The 15,477-nt window shown below is 48.9% G+C and overlaps 1 protein-coding gene across 4 annotated transcripts; it reads right to left on the minus strand.

Moving 5' to 3' along the window:
* Positions 1-2,400: 2,400 nt before the first annotated feature.
* Positions 2,401-11,601, minus strand: FKBP8 (FKBP prolyl isomerase 8). Of its 4 annotated transcripts, none has more exons than XM_016132432.2 (9): positions 11,578-11,601; positions 9,380-9,696; positions 7,187-7,356; positions 6,956-7,044; positions 6,500-6,720; positions 5,783-5,955; positions 3,966-4,043; positions 3,337-3,468; positions 2,839-2,925 (listed from the first exon to the last, which is right to left on the minus strand). In XM_016132432.2, exons 2-9 carry the CDS (start codon positions 9,669-9,671, stop codon positions 2,839-2,841), a joined length of 1,242 nt encoding a protein of 413 aa, XP_015987918.1. In that variant the 5' UTR covers positions 9,672-9,696; positions 11,578-11,601. The 4 variants fall into 4 exon arrangements, with proteins under 4 accessions (XP_015987916.1, XP_036090271.1, XP_015987918.1 ...); XM_016132431.2 differs by lacking the exon at positions 11,578-11,601 and adding an exon at positions 11,072-11,166; XM_016132430.2 differs by lacking the exon at positions 11,578-11,601 and having other exon boundaries at positions 2,401-2,925; positions 6,500-6,717.
* Positions 11,602-15,477: the final 3,876 nt, after the last annotated feature.

Here is a 15,477-nt window from a genome sequence, read left to right on the forward strand (position 1 = left end):
GACGTGACGTATTAGTGATGTATTATTTATGAGGTCTCTCGCAGTCTTCTGTCAGGTTGAGCGCCGCAGTGTGGGCGTGGAGGGGCCTGGCCGGCGCAAAACACGTGGAGGGTGGGGCCAGCGGCTGGCCGGGTGAGTGGGCGTGGCTATGCAAACCAACCATGCATTGGGCGCTGGATTGGGGTTCCTGGATTTCACAGGTAGATGGGGTTCTCCCTCTTTCCCCGGGCTTTTAGGGGCTTGCGGGGCGGTGAACTTTACTCACGATAAGCGTTAACTGTTAATAGAGTAAAATCTTACATCCCCATGAGCTCTGAGAGATGGTGGTTATCCAACTCCTCCATTTTTAAAAGTACATTTTATATATTACAAAATTAACCCATTTAACCTATTTCTTTTAGGAAAAAAAGTGCAGCTTGCTGCCAGCATTAATTTTACATAAACACGCTCTTTGAGGTCGAAGCAAATCTTATGGGTTTTCAATGGGAAAATAAAATATAAAAATAAAAACCGGATTTTTCTAAATAAAACTTGTTTCTAATCCTAATGTAAGAAAGATGTATACATGAATTGGATTCGTCAAATCAATCTTCAGCCAACAACTGTTAGAGAACGATGTTAACATCACGCATAGGAATGCTATGTTTCCTGGGAACTGACATTTTCAGCGATCAAGAATATATTTTGTAAAAGGAAATAACCACTTTTTGTAAATGCTATTTTTGTAAATGGAATGCCATTAACAGAATGATGTCATTTGTTTCCAAAGACTATCAGTACACTAGAGCGACACAAAAATAATAATAAAAGCAAGATATTTCATGGCAAACTTTGTGGATAAGGTTATCTTGGGGTAAACACTGCCACCAAGTATTCTCAGGACAAATATAAAATGGGTTAAAGTGTAAAATTCAGTGGCATTTAGTACATTCACAACACTGTGCAACAACTACCACTATAGTTCCACAGCACTTTTATCACCCCAAAAGGAAACCCACTCGCCACTCCTCCCTTCCCATCCCCTAGCAACCACTAACCTACTTTCTGTGACTATGTATTTGCTAATTCTGGACATTTCATATCAATGTAATCATACAACATGTACCTTTTTATGTCTGGCTTCTTTCACTCAGCATAATATTCTCAGCTTTGTCCTCATTGTAACATGTCAGGGTTTCATTCCTTTTTAAGGCCAAGTAAAAAAACACTGTGTGAACTGACCACATTTTCTTTATCCATCATCTGTTAATGGACATTTGAGTTGTTTCCACCACTATAAATAGAGCTGAGTGAACATTCATGTACAAGTTTTTGTGTGGATGGATGTATTCCCTTCTCTTGGATTTATACCTAGGAGTGAAATTGCTAGGTCATACAGAAGTTCTATGTTTAACTTTTCAAGGAATTGCCAGACTGTTTTCCACAGAAACACCACCATTTTATAAGCTAACCTTGTACAGATGGGAAAACTGGGGTTGAAGATCAGTGCTGGCTTGCCCAGGCAAGCTCCTCCCAGGCTCCTGGGCCTCCCAACCTTTAAAAAGTTCTTGGGTCATGTTCTTTCTCCCTTTAATCTAATTACAGATGGTGGTCATAGGATGGATTTTGATAGAGAGGGAGGGGACCTTCTGAATGTCTTCGCCCAGGTGATCTCATTAGTTCTGCCCACCACTGCCAGGGTAGCACTACCATCCATTTACTTCCACTAACCATGAATTGCTGAGGCTGTGTGCTCAGTGCTTAATACTCATAACTGTCTTTTGGGGTGAATACAACATTTGAACCCATTTACCAGATGAAGAAACTGAGGTTTAGAGAAGTTAGGGAATTCAGAACACTACAAACATGGGCTGCACTGCTTGGTAACAAGCATTTCTACACTTTACACTCAATGCCCCATAACTCCTAACAGGCTTCCAGGGACAACAATGGAGGAATCACCAAGCATTGGCATGCTTTCCAAAAGTCTCTAAGAACTAGATTACCCAAGAAATTGGAAGTTAATTCATCACCTTGAGATGACCCCTTGACATGTCCTCCACCTAGAGAGCTCACTGCAAAAGCTCTAGCCTTTTCACTGGCTATACTGCTACTGCCCAGACATGGGGCCATCAGATAACTACACAGTCAGACCCCCTATAATTATTAGTCTCAGTGAAGGGCCCAGTTAAGTTCCATCAGGGTCCGTTTTCGGAAAACAGATATGAGAGGTTGGGGTAACAGGCAGAGGGGGTATGAACTCCTTAGAGTTCACAGCTGGGTACCCTGGGTACATCAACCCACTTCTCCAGGCCTGTTTCCCCCTCTGTAACAAGGGTCTGCTTCACCTCAAGAGGAGACTCCCTCCCACTCCAGCCCAGCCCCCAGTGGTGGTGAAAGAAGGCTTCAGAGCCAGCAAAGTGCAGGGTGGGAGGCTTTTATTTCACTGGGGGGTTGAGGTGAGCCTGGACAGAGATGCAGCAGGCTGGGCAGGAAGGGTTGGCACTTGGACAGGGACTGGATAGGGGAAGGGGTGCCCCCAGGTCTGTTGAGAAGGGAAAACTAAGGCCGGCTCTATTGAGACCTAACCCAGGGGGGAAGGGTAGGGTGCGAATTGGGTCTGGAGGAATGAGGGCCCCTTCCCTCTGGGCTGGACATGGGGCCCGGGCCCTGCCTTACTTTCCTCTTATAGGGCCTCAGTCCCTCTTGCTCACTGGACCACACAACCCCCAAACCTCACTGTCCCTGCCCCAGAGGAGGGGGCTAGGCCAGAGAGGGCAGTGGACAGGGAGCCTGGGAGAGTTAGGGAGCTCAGGGTGGGAACCACGGTGCGCAGAGGGGTGGCAACCACTGAGATGGTCAGTTCCTGGCAGCAATGACCACAGAGAGCGCCACGCCCCCCAGGGCAACAGCAGTCGCCCCAAACAGCCACTTCCACGGGATGGACTGTGGATAAAGAGAAGAGAAGACTGGAGAGCGCTCAAGACTGATGTCTTAGGCTTCAGGTACCAACATGGCCTACACAGGCCTCTCAGGAAGCCACTTCCTGACCCTGCCTTTTCTGCCTCCTACAAAACTCCTACTCATACATCAAAACTCAAGCCAAATGTTACCCCTCTGGGATACCTCCCTTTCCCCTCTCGAAGAGCCATCACTCCCTAGTCTATCTAAGTCCTACAACATTCTGCTCTAGTCACACAGGGCTGGGGCCTCTGTATCCCCAGTATGGTCCACCAGAGCCCAGGTGACAAAGAAATCAATGTATGCAAAATGAAAATACCCCCTCTATGTGGCCTGCCCTGCCCATAGACCCTGCCCCTCCTCTGGAAGCCTCCCTACCCACCAGCCCCAGCTCACCCAGGCACCCTTGCCAGGACACTTGGCAGGCAGCCGGCTGGGGTTCCCCAGCATTTTCCGGTACAGGGCAGTCTCTGTGCTACGCTGGGCTGCGTGCTTCTTCACCAGCTTTGAGAGCTCCGCATGGATCGTCTGGGAGGGGCAGGGGACAGTTGGACTAAAAGCATGTGGTGGCAGCAGCCACCATGACCTCCCATTGCTGGTGCTCTGCCTTTCTGAGTCACTTTGGAACTGAGACTACGGGGACACAGGGGTTTCATCTGTTCCTCTCTCTGAGCATCACCTAAGTGGGGGCTGCCATCTCCATCCCTCTAGGGAGCCTGTGGATGGGGTGGAGCACAAGGTAGCCAGAAGAGGAAGGTTCTGGGAGGAAAACTGAAGACACTGGCACTGACCAAGTTGGTGGTGCCCTTGGCTTCTGGGACCCCTGGCTGGAGGTGAGCCCAAACCACCTATGTTAAGGATCACGAGGGTCTCAGCAAGCTGACTGGGGCCTTTAGCTACCTGCCCCGACACTGCCCAAATAAAAATACCACAGGGAAAGCCACAAGGACAAAGGGCAGACAACATGAGGGACTTCCCAGACAGGTCAGCAGAGCAAGTCCCCAGGGTACCTGCATTCTACTCACCTTGTTGGAAGGTTCTAGCTTCAGGGCTGCCCTCAGGATGGGAATGGCTTCACTGTACTCGCCTTGTTGAGCCAGCACCTGTGAGAGGTAGTTGGTGGCACCACTCTGGATCCACACTAGGCCAGGCTTTCTCTCACGAAACCCAGTCCTGCTGGGCTCCTGGACACCTGACAAGTCCCAAACCTATCTCCAGCAATAGCCCTTGCGGTCCAACCACCCCATACTGTTCTCCTGAGTCCTCAAACTCCTTAGGCACCCCACTGGGTTCAGTGTTGTCTTCTCAATCTGCTCCTTCCCTGAATGTCTGTCTTGGCCTGTGCAGAAGACCTGGGTATCCACCTCACCTCCTCCTCCCTCATTGCCTTGACTAGACATTTCCAAAACTCTGGCCACGGATTCAGAGCCAGCATGTAACTTAAGCCAACCAATTAGATCCAGCCTGAAATATGTTAGTACCATTGGGAGGCCTGTTGCTAAGGGGCGAGGATAGAAACCTGGAGCTTTTGGGTAACAGGAGGGAGCTTCCTGGTCACTACCAAGAGAGGAGCCTGCCTGAGAGGGGAAACTCACAGCAAACAGACACAGCATTCTCATAACACTGCTAACACCTGGATCCACCCTGCCTGAAGCCAGAAACCCAAGAGGTGACAGTGCCACAAGCCAGCAATCCCTCCTTTTGTGTAAATCTGAGTAGATGTCACCTTCAACCAACAGATCCAAATCAACTGAGCTACACGAGCAAACAGTCTCACAGCCCCCAAAAGATTATAAACCCTTAAAAAATAGGGACAGCATCATCTTCTTCCCTGCATTTCTATGCAGAACTCTACATGCAGCAAGTGCTTAAAAAATGATGGCTTGAGGGAGGCCCTGCTCAGGTCTCTCACAAACACTCTAATTGACCCAGTGCTAGCTTGCACCTCAGTTTTCTCGGTTTACTGCTAAAAGGTACTGCAAGTCTCCCCACTCCATCCTGTCTAGGGTTGCCGTTAGGATAAACAGATAGGGGCAAAAGCAATTAAGGTCAAGTTCATGCAGGCCAAACTCTCCCCTACATTCCACCAGCACTTACTAAATACCTACTATGTGCCTAGTCCTCTTTGCAGGATTAGAAATTTAGCAGTGAATGAGAAAGACAATATCCCTGCTACCCAGCAGGAGATAGACAAGAGAATTGACACCTCCATGTGCTGATAGCGACATGGGAAATATAAAAGACAAGTAAGGAAGTCAGAGTGGGGACAACGAGTAGGGCTTCCCTAACACTGGAGCAAAGACCTAAAGAATGTGAAGAAGAAATCCATGATGGTACTTGGGGTATGAATGTCACTGGCAAAAGGCATAACCTATGCAGAGGCACCGGGGAGGGCGAGACCTGACCTGGCAACAAGAAGTGAGGAGGGTGGGCAGGACAGAGAGAAGCAAGAGGTAAAATGGGGTAAAGTGGAAGGTGATGGAAGAAGGATGATGACCGGATGGCTCAAAGCCCTAGGGCTACAATGAGGACTTAGCTTTTATTCTGTGGAAATCAGTAGCCATGAAGGATTATATGCAAAGAGCAGTCAGTCCTGAGCCACAAGACAGTGTATGGGAACCCAAAGCTTGGAGTTTACATCTAGCCTCAGTCAATGAATTGCTGTGACTCAAGTCACACCTCTGAATCTATCTGGACCTCGGTTTCTCCACACGTACCCGCAAGAGCTTGGCTGGCTAATGCCTATGCCCTTTTCAAATCCTGGGTTCAGGACCAGTTCTACTGCTCCAAGCTGGAGGTGCCAGCCTGCCATCTCTGCCACCTACCCACAGCCAAGGCCCACCTTGCCCTTGCGGAAGAGAGCCTTGATGTTGTCAGGCTGGTGCTCAAGCACAAGGCTACAGGAGCGCAGTGCAGCCCGGTAGTGGTCCAGCTTCAGCTGTGAGGCTGCCAGGTTGTTCAGACATTTCACCTTCAGCTGCAGGAGCTGCTCCTCCTCCTCGAATGTCATGTCCACTGTGGGAGGGCAGTGCTCAATCTCAGCAGCTGTTACCATGCCACCAGTCCCCTGCAACCGCCCACCCACTATGTGACCTAGACCAAGACCCACCGCTCTCCACCTGATGGAAGACTGGGGAGAGGTCTCTAATTGAGTGTCCCAGTCGAGGGAGGTAAGGGTGCTGCTTCTCAGGGAACCTCAGGCCTCTCTGGCCTCAGTTTCCTCATTTCTAACACAGGCCAACACTACACCATCCTCAAGACATTCCCAATGAGTCTAGAGAAAGAAGTCAAAGTAAAGCAGAAGCTTATCAATGGACACATGGAGTAACATCATCTGCCATCACCGCACCCCTACATCTACCTGTGTCCTCTAACAGCCCATTGATCTGGGATCTACCATGGGGCTGGAGTAGATCGTGGCCTAAAAGTTAGGCATGGCTGAGTATCGATCCATATTCTAGAATATTCTAGAACATTCTGTGTCTCAGGCCTTCTGTGGTTTGAAGTTTCTAGCAGATGCCTTTGCAGGCAAAGTGTGGGGATTTGACTAGGAGGTTACCTTTGGCGCTGGATGTGATGGCCTTGATAGCGAGGTCATAGGAGTTGGCAGCCAGCACGAAATCAGCCCGCTGGTAGTGGGCATTGCCGCACTCCCGCTTCCGGTTGGCCAGTGCCACACGCTCCTGCCCCGTGAGCATCTCCAAGTCAGGCCCATCCACAGCTGTCTTCAAGGTTACCTCCAGACACAAGGCCGCATGAGGGGGGATGTACGGGCTCCTGCTGGGGGATGAGGTGGGGGAGCACTCAGACCTGGCAGCCATGATGGCAACCCAGACACACTCAACAGGCTCAGTAGAAGGCAGCAAAGGCCTCAAGTCCTGAAGCTGGCCCCACTGTCACCCCCTCTGTAAAACTCAAAGAATGAGACTTTTCCCACCCTTCACCTACATGACCTGTTAAGTTACGTACCTCCTCCCCACCCCAATAGGGACCCCTGCTAGCAATAGGTTCTCACCTGCCCTGGGAGCCATAGCAGTACTTGGAGTCAGCAGTGACCATAGCCGTCTCCCCCACTTCCATGAGTGGGACGCTGAGATCCAGGGCCTGGGTGTACAGGCATACGAGGGACAGGTGGGTCCAGGTGTAGCGGCCCCATCCAGCCATCGCCACATCCCCACATCCCCCCATCCCACCTCAGCCCCACCCTGCCCCACCCAGGACTGCCCAGACCCCATCCCACTCCCACCTGGATGACGTCGCAGTCACCCAGGGTGAACACCACCTCTGGTTCCTCCTGCACCCGTGTGCCATTCTCCAGTGACGTCTGCAGCTGCACTGTAACCACTTGGCCCTTGGTCGGGCGGCTTGAGCCAGGAGGGCCTGGGACCAGCGTCTTCTTCCTCAACAGCCCATTCCCTGATCAGGGACAAGCAGTCTGTCACCAGTGGCTCAGATATGTGCCTGTTCCCCGAACCCCTTCCCTGCCCCTAACCCTGCCCCCACCAGCTCTACCCATCCTGCGGATGATCCAGCATCAGGGCACAAGATGAACTTGAAACAGCCGCTCTGCCACTTATTGGGCAAGTGGGTGACCCCACACCTCTGGGCCTCAGTGTCCCAGCGGCCCATCATATTCCACTGGTCTACAATATACCATGAATCTGAGTGGACCCCAGTTTAAAGGTTAGAGACAGGGAGATAGCCATATTCTGAAATATTCTAGAACATTCAAAATTTCTTTGCTGCCGAACTGGTACATGCTCCTGCATCCAGCCTGAGAATCACTGATCTAGTGGATCTGGGAGATCCTGTGTCTTAAGGTTTCAGGGCACTAACAGTGGATGTGCTAGCGGGATCACAACCAGCTACTGCATCTCGCGGGGGAACTCTGGGAGAATAATATCCCCTCTCAAGGCCTTAGCTTCCTTGTCTAGAAACCTGAATTCTGACCTAAGCGGCAAGCTCTGAATATAAAGAGGCAACCTCTTGCACAGAGAAGCATGGCAGCTCCTAGTATCAGTAAAGAAAAGCTTCTGACTCTATTATAGCCAAGAAAGCTGTGTGACCTTGGACAAATGCCCTCATCATTCTAAGCCTCAGTTTCCCCATCTGTAAAACAGGTATGGTAGGAATTACATCATGAGTTGTTTTGAGGATAAGATAAAATGGTGCATAGACCTAACACAGAACCAGTAGGCAGTTAATATTACCTGGTATTTTTAGAAATAGTAACATTTTTATCAGCAGTGGCGATGACATCAGTAACACTGCTGGGGTTTTTTTTTAATTTTATTTTATCGTTAGTTTCAAGAATACAATATATTGGTTAGACATTTATATAGTTTATGAAATGATCCTCCTGATTATTCTCTTCCCTAGCTCTACACCTAGCCATTACATTATTGCTAACTACATTCCCTATGCCGTGCTCCCCATCCCTTGACCCATCTATCGCCTATTAATCTATACTTCTTTAACCCTTCACCTCTTTCTCCCAGCACCCCCCTCCTCCCCTCTAGCCATCACCAGATTGTCCTCTATATTTGTGTCTGTTTTTGATTAGTTTGTTCTTTTTGTTCTTTAGATTCCACATGTAAGTGAAGTCATATGTATTTATCTTCGTCTGACTTATTTCACTCAGCATAATAACCTCCAGGTCTACCCAGATTGTTTTGAATGGCAAGATTTCATTTTTTTTTTTAATGGCTGAGAAATAAATAGTCCATTGTATATATGAACCATTACTTCTTTATCCAATTCTCTATTGATGAGCATTTAAGTAACAGTTTCATCAGCTTCAGTGTTATTTGATATCTTTGATTTAATATCAATATAAGTGGTAGAAATGATAACATTTCACTATAATTTATGTTGATACTAGCATTACTTAACATGTTAGGTACCAGTACTAGTAGCAAAATGTTTCTCTAGCTTCCAGAGTTGCTATAATGAGGTCCATAATGGAGAAACGTGTATGGGTTCTCCTAGTTTATTTCTTGCAAGACTTCTACGAGCAATTGGAACTCTACTACATACTGTGAACCAGAGATGGACAAATTGGGATGTTCTCCAGATCTATGTGATCTTAGGACACATTTTCCAGGGGATGGGCACTGGTCAAATGCCAAGAAAAAAAGCAGTGGAGGTTGGGACTTGCTGGCGCCTGGTATGTTGGCTGTGTGGCCCTGGATGGGTGACTCAAGCCTCTCTGAGCTGCTGGATGTGTATGAGACATAATGAAAGGGGTTCATAGATGTGAAATATCTCAAGCAGTTGCCTGTAGCGGGCTATCACCATGGTTATCACATGTCTTACTTCCAATCTATTTCGCAAAAAGATGAGGAAATGAGGCTCAGTGGAAAAGGCCTAGATCAAGGTCACTCCTGAACTGGAGCTTTCCGGGCCCTTTGGGTCAACCCGAGCCACCCCTGCTCCTTACCCAGGATGTCCAGCCACTCGTCCGGGGCCGGGGCAGGTTCGGGTTCAGGCTCCATGGCAGCCAGGAACTCTCGGGCCAGGGCCCCTGGCTGTTCTGTCTCCTCCAGTGAGGGCTGCCCCACATCCTCCAGTGGCGGCAGCTCACTCAGGTCTTCCTCTTCCTCTTCTTCCTCCTCACCCTCTGCATCTTCCACCCCATCCAGCACCTCAAAATCCTCAAGTGGTGGAACCCCAGCAGGTGGCAGGACAGTGGGCTCAGGGGCCGAGGCAGAGGGCTCAGCACAGGATGCCATGCTGCTGGGGGTACGGGAACTGGCCCTGGTGGGGGGAATGGATGGGGTTAAGAATCCTACCCAGCCCCTCAAATCCTCCTGTGTATCTGCTCACTGCACTGCAGAACACCTGCTATGTGACTCAGGGGCTCCAGGCCTCAGTTTCCTCATCTGTACAGTGGGTAGAGCAACAACTCTAGCTTGTCCAGATTAAAAAACCCAAACATCAAGCTCTGGGCATCAAGCTCAAACAGGGTTAACTATCATCAAAGCTAATTATTTAATCTTTATATAAACATCCCAGGAAGTGGGGAACATCCCCCCACACTTTGCAGAAAAGATAACTAAGGCCCAGAGGGGCAAAGTTATTTGCTCAAAGTCACAGAGCAAGCCAACTACAGGGGCTTTATCTGATTAAATGTCCAGAAGAGGTACTGGTTGGTTTTTTTTAGGGGACAGTCCCTGAGGTTATTTTTAGAGCTTAAGAATTAAATCTTTACCAGAGCTCCCCACCTCCAGCTGCCCCTTCTCCTAAGAGGAGCCCTCTGCTAACTTGCCACCACCCAGAAACCTCAAGTCTTTTCCTTCCATACTCTTAATCTAAACCCAACCCACAACACCTGAGGCCCTGTCCCAAACCCTTCCCTGGGAGCCTTTTCTGCTATCCTCAGGCCTCCTGACCATTCAACCAAAGCAGATGTGAAGATCCGAAGCGGTGGAGATTTGCACCGCACTGTACAGCCTCTTCCTTGGGCCATCAGGGACTAACCTCCAATGCCAGGCCCCAAGCTTGGGGTGGTAGAGCCGTCATTCTGACCCACGGCATCCACCATCCCCTCCCTAACCCTCACCTGCCTGCTCGTTCCGGGCTCGGCTCCCTTTTCTGAGACCCTCCTAGCTCCCCACCATTATCCCCCGCTACCGCACAAATCTCCCTCCCCCATCCCCCAACCACCGCCCCCACCCAGGGCCAGCTGCCCCCACAGCCGCTCTGTCGCCCGGTAAACACCCCTAAGTCAGACGTCCCTCTCGCGATCCCATAACACACTACGCCCTCCAAACGCCCCACGCCCGGGCCTGGCCTTTCGTCAACCCCCGACCCGAGCTTCCAACGCCCCACGCCTGTTTGACGCCACCAGTTTGGGGTTCCGACCCCTCCGCACCCCTCGAGCGCCCCGTTCCTGCACGTCTCTGTCAGCAACGCCCCCCTGGACCCCCCTGGAGCCCCTTTCCCCGCTGCCCCCGCCCGGCCGCACCCCCTTGGGCACTCCGACCCCCCGCGTCCCCCCTCGGCTCGCCTCCCCCGCGGCCCTTCGCCCCGCCCATTGGTCACAGCCCCCGCTGCGCCGGCTCCCCGACCAGCCTAGGCCAGGGCCGCGCCTCTGGCCGGCGCAGCCCCGCTGGCGACCCAGGACACGTGCCTCTGGCTCCGGGACCCCCGCCTGGGGTCCTGCGCCCCCCTCCCCGCCCCCAGCCGCGGCCGCCGCGCCTCGGGAACTAGGCTCTGGCACCTGGCCCCGCCCCTACTGTGCTCATTGGCCGTCGCTGCCGCGACTACAGCGTCCATTAGCCCACGCGCACATCCGTCTCCGGAGCAGATACCGCCCCCTTCCTGCTTGCATCCGTGGGGCGTTCTTAAAGGGGCAGAGGCCACCGAGCGACCCAGGCCCGGGGCGGAGTTAACGCTGCGCGACCTGACGCGACTCACTGCTCGCGTCTGAGCTGCTTTCTGCCGACCTGCTAAATGGGGACGAACACTCCAATCCACGCACCCTCAACTTGGAGGGTGTTGGGAAGATACCACTAAACGGTATTTCTTTAAGGAGCTCAGGCCTGACGGTCAGGGCAGTTTTGGGGCTGCGGAAGAACCCATCCTGAAGCCGTAGTTGCGGATGTGAACCCAAGGCCCGGAGGGGAAACGACGCACCCAAAGGCACACACAACCCCCGCTTTCCGTGTGGTCTGTCTAAGCCCCGGAAGGTAGCCTGGTGCATACAGGAGGAGCTCAGTAATGGCTAGGTGAGCGACTGAGCAAGCAGGGCCACTGGGGGTGATCCCACCCCACTACACCTTCTGCTATAAGGTGATAAGGTGCCCACGGACCGTGGAGAAGGTGGCTGCCTCGATTAGATGGTTTTGGGTGTTTTTTTTTTTAAGATGGGCTATTATGGATCTTGTTTTGAAGGAAGGGGCACGTACTATTTCCTTGTTCTATTATTTTTCCTTCCCAGCAGTTACCCACTTCCAGAATGATATTGTTTGTTCTTTGGCTTCTGCTCCCTTCCCCCAACTCTATTCCTTCCTAGGAGGAATTTTGTTTATTTTGTACCCCCTCCAACCTCCCTGAATGATGCCTAGCACCTAAGGGAGTTCAGTAAACGAACGAATAATTAAATGAATGAGGCACTGACATTGGAAGTAGCTAACACTGGAGGAGGTAACTGGCTTTTGGAGGTAATTTATTAGATCAGAGCTGGGAGGTCACCTCCTACAGGAAGCCCTCCCAGACCTCCTCAAGACAAAGCCAGGTGCCCCGACTGGCTGTTCTCTTAGCACGCTGAACTACTTTCCACTTCATAATCAATTGACTTCTACCTGTGCCATCACTTGCCTTATGTCTGCCTCATCCACTAGAGTGGAAGATCCCTGAAGTCAGGGAAGGGTCTGTTGTTTCTCGTTGTTTTAGCCCTGAGGCCTACTCAGTATATGGCACAAAAAGTGGGGGGTAGGGAGACTTAGGGAAATCATTGTGGAAGGAAGCAGGCTGGGCAGACAGAAGAGATGGGAAAGCAGTAGAGATATATGAGAAATTGCCTGGGAAGAATATCAAATAAAGCCTGGGCTACACCCAGTTTTGAGGGACTTTGACTGTTCCCTGTCCATCTAAACCTCAGTGTTTTTATCTGTAGGATGGAGTCACCCATCCAGCCCTACCTCTGTCACGGGGACTAGAGGAACTGTAGTAAAGAACTAATACATAAACAACTAAAATAAACGATTATAACACCAAAAATTATAACGATAATGGCTGACACTCAGGTATCACATGTAGGCAAACACTGCATGTATTTAATCCTCACATCAGCCTTATGAGATAAATACTACTCTGATATTTGGAATCCACGTCATTAGCTGCATACAGAAATAGTTATATCTTCCTAGAAAAACGAAACTTGTGCTTGTTGTGACATGCCCCTCTTTATCTCCATGCATCTTGCTGTAGCTGGACTTTTGATATTAAGATTGCAAACCCATTCTCTTGGTTCATGTTTTAAAGGCTCCGTCCTTTTATCTTCCACCTTTCTGTATCCTTATGTTGTACACGTCTGTTGTAAGCCGTATAGAACCAGGTTTTGTTTTTGATCCAGTTTGCCCATCTTTGTCTTTTAACTGAGGCACTTGGTCTCTACATTTAATGTAATTAGAGACATAGTGGACTTAAATCTGCATTCTCATGTGTTTTATTTCTGTCACACCTTCTCTATGCTCCTTTTCTCTCTTACCTTCTTTAGGATAGGATGCATGTGTTTTGGTAAGACTCATTATCTTCTTCTACAGAGGGGGAAATTCAGGCATAAATAAGTTAATTACCTTGTTCAAGGTCACAGCGATGAAAGATACATTAGGCCAGGTCTCTTCCCCCATTGAGCTTCTATTCCAGCTAGGGAGCTGGATACTGTACAACAATAAGGCAGATAAATATCTAATTGCAGCTATGATGAGTGCTATGTAAGGAATAAAAGTAGCAGAGAAAGCCTTCCATTCCCCAGACTAGGTCTCCCACACCACCTATGTCCCCACCACTGAGCCGACTGAGCCTTCCCATCACTTCCCACTCTCTCCCTCAAACACACAATGAAGGAAAACATTTTTCTTGTTTCCACTCCAATGTGCACAAAACATTTGGGGCCAGCCAAATCCCTTTTGGCCCCAATGTGCAGCCCCCACCCCTTCCAGGACCCTCTTAAATGTTTCTTGGCCTCTAACAGAGCCCTAGAGACCTGTTGAAAAGCTTGATTTCTCAGTCTGGGCCTCATCTGCTGCAGCCTGCAGAGCCATGGTTCTGTTCCGCTTTTCCTAGCGGCCCCACCAAACCTCCTTTCTCAGCACTGGTTGCTGCCTGGCTCATTGAGCTCCACAATTCTTAAAAAGTCAAGCCCATGCTTTGTGTTTTTCCACCATCTTGCGTTTGCTCCTGTGATTCCCTCAGCCCTGAATGAAAGTCAGCACCTAGAAAACTTCTAATCCTACTTGAAAACCCCATCCAGATATACATGCTTCCGTGCCCCCAAAATGAATCCTCAAACCCCACTCTTCAGGTTCCTCCAGCCTTGAGTCTCTCTTCTAGCCCAGTACTGTTCCACTCAGGGCTGGGAGAGTCTGTATCAGACTGTCTTCCTTTGTCCTCCAGGGCCAGGCAGGGACTGAGTACTCTCTGGATTCCCAGAATATGGGCCACATCCAGAGGGGATGGCTAGAGGGTTTACTGAACAATGTTTAAAATTGTTTGTTAAACAATATATAAGAATCCCAGTTCACATTCACTTTTCAGTGAATAAAGATGGCAAAGTGTGGGGGTAAATAGTTTACCAAGGGCTTACAGTGGGCCTAGCCTTGTTATAGGGAACTCACCTGCATGATTTCATAAAGTTAAGCCACTTGCCTATACAGCTAGGATGTGACAGAACTAGAATTAGAACTCAGATGTGTCCAATTCTAGAGCTTCTAAAGGATCTTCCATGTGGTCAAGGGCATGTGTGTATCTCCCAAGCTCTCAAAAACCTTAAGAAGCAGATGCTATAATCAGACTCACAGTTAACAAACTGAGACCCAGAAAAATTAGATATATAACATACATACATTATATGACCTCAATAACCAATGATAATTAATTGCTAACATTTATTAGGAAATTACTATATTTGTCCTGTTTTGTTCATGGTTTTCAGTATATAGACAAGAGGACAGATATAGAACTAAATATAGATGTATATTTGCATGGGCTAATAGGTGTACATGTATTTCCTAATTCTGACAGCTGAGAGGGTTTCTAAGCAGTGCGCACACTCAGCATCCAGAGCTTGGTTTCTGAATGTCACTCTCCAAGAAAAGGAACCAGGGTCCTTAGAGTAAAGGCTGATTCCAAGGATATTATAAAGCAAACATGGAAAATCTTGTGGTGCCAAAGTTAGGGAAGTACTCAGAAAATGGAGACATATAAAAGGACATAGGAGCTAACTTAAAGGGGCAGCAAAATAAATGATATAGAAATTATAATAAAATATTCATAAGTTCATAGTGCTATGTGAATAAATACATAATTGGAGAATAGGCAGCTCGTTTACAATAGAATTCTAATTAATAATTAATAAATAGAAAATCACATTACACAAACACCTTAATAATAATTGTTGCCATCCAGAGACAGGGATGAATGCATAAACTACTGGGTGAAAAATATTTTTTTAAATGTGAAAAAAAAAAAAACCTAGGATACTTCCATGGTCTCTTAAGTAGCTCTCCGTAAGATACTTATTTGTTGCAAAGGTGAAAATAGTAACTTTAGATAGTTGAGAAACTGACAAGACACTGCCTTAAGCAAGTAGTCAACATCGCACACCTCCTGATATGATGCATTGAGAAGGGTACAACATAGCTTCTAAAGGATTCCTCCTGCCCAAACTCCTTACCTTCAGTCTAATCCTGAGGAAACATTGGATAAACCCATGTTGGTTGGTATTTTACAAAACCAGTAGTCTTCAAAAGTATTAAGGTCATTAAAGGTTAGGAAAGACTGAGGTACTGTCAGAGGGGGAAAGACTATTGG

This window comes from Rousettus aegyptiacus, unplaced genomic scaffold, assembly GCF_014176215.1.
Source record: "Rousettus aegyptiacus isolate mRouAeg1 unplaced genomic scaffold, mRouAeg1.p scaffold_m13_p_16, whole genome shotgun sequence".
Taxonomy (NCBI): domain Eukaryota; kingdom Metazoa; phylum Chordata; class Mammalia; order Chiroptera; family Pteropodidae; genus Rousettus; species Rousettus aegyptiacus.

Excerpts from the sequence above, each read along its gene's own strand:
- FKBP8 (XM_036234378.1), bottom strand. The coding sequence starts at position 9,671 with ATGGCATCCTGTGCTGAGCCCTCTGCCTCGGCCCCTGAGCCCACTGTC. Across the intron at positions 7,357-9,379 it reads CGAGTGGCTGGACATCCTGG|GGAATGGGCTGTTGAGGAAG; the intron begins GTAAGGAGCAGG and ends GTCCCTGATCAG. Across the intron at positions 6,721-6,955 it reads TGCTATGGCTCCCAGGGCAG|CAGGAGCCCGTACATCCCCC; the intron begins GTGAGAACCTAT and ends CTCATCCCCCAG.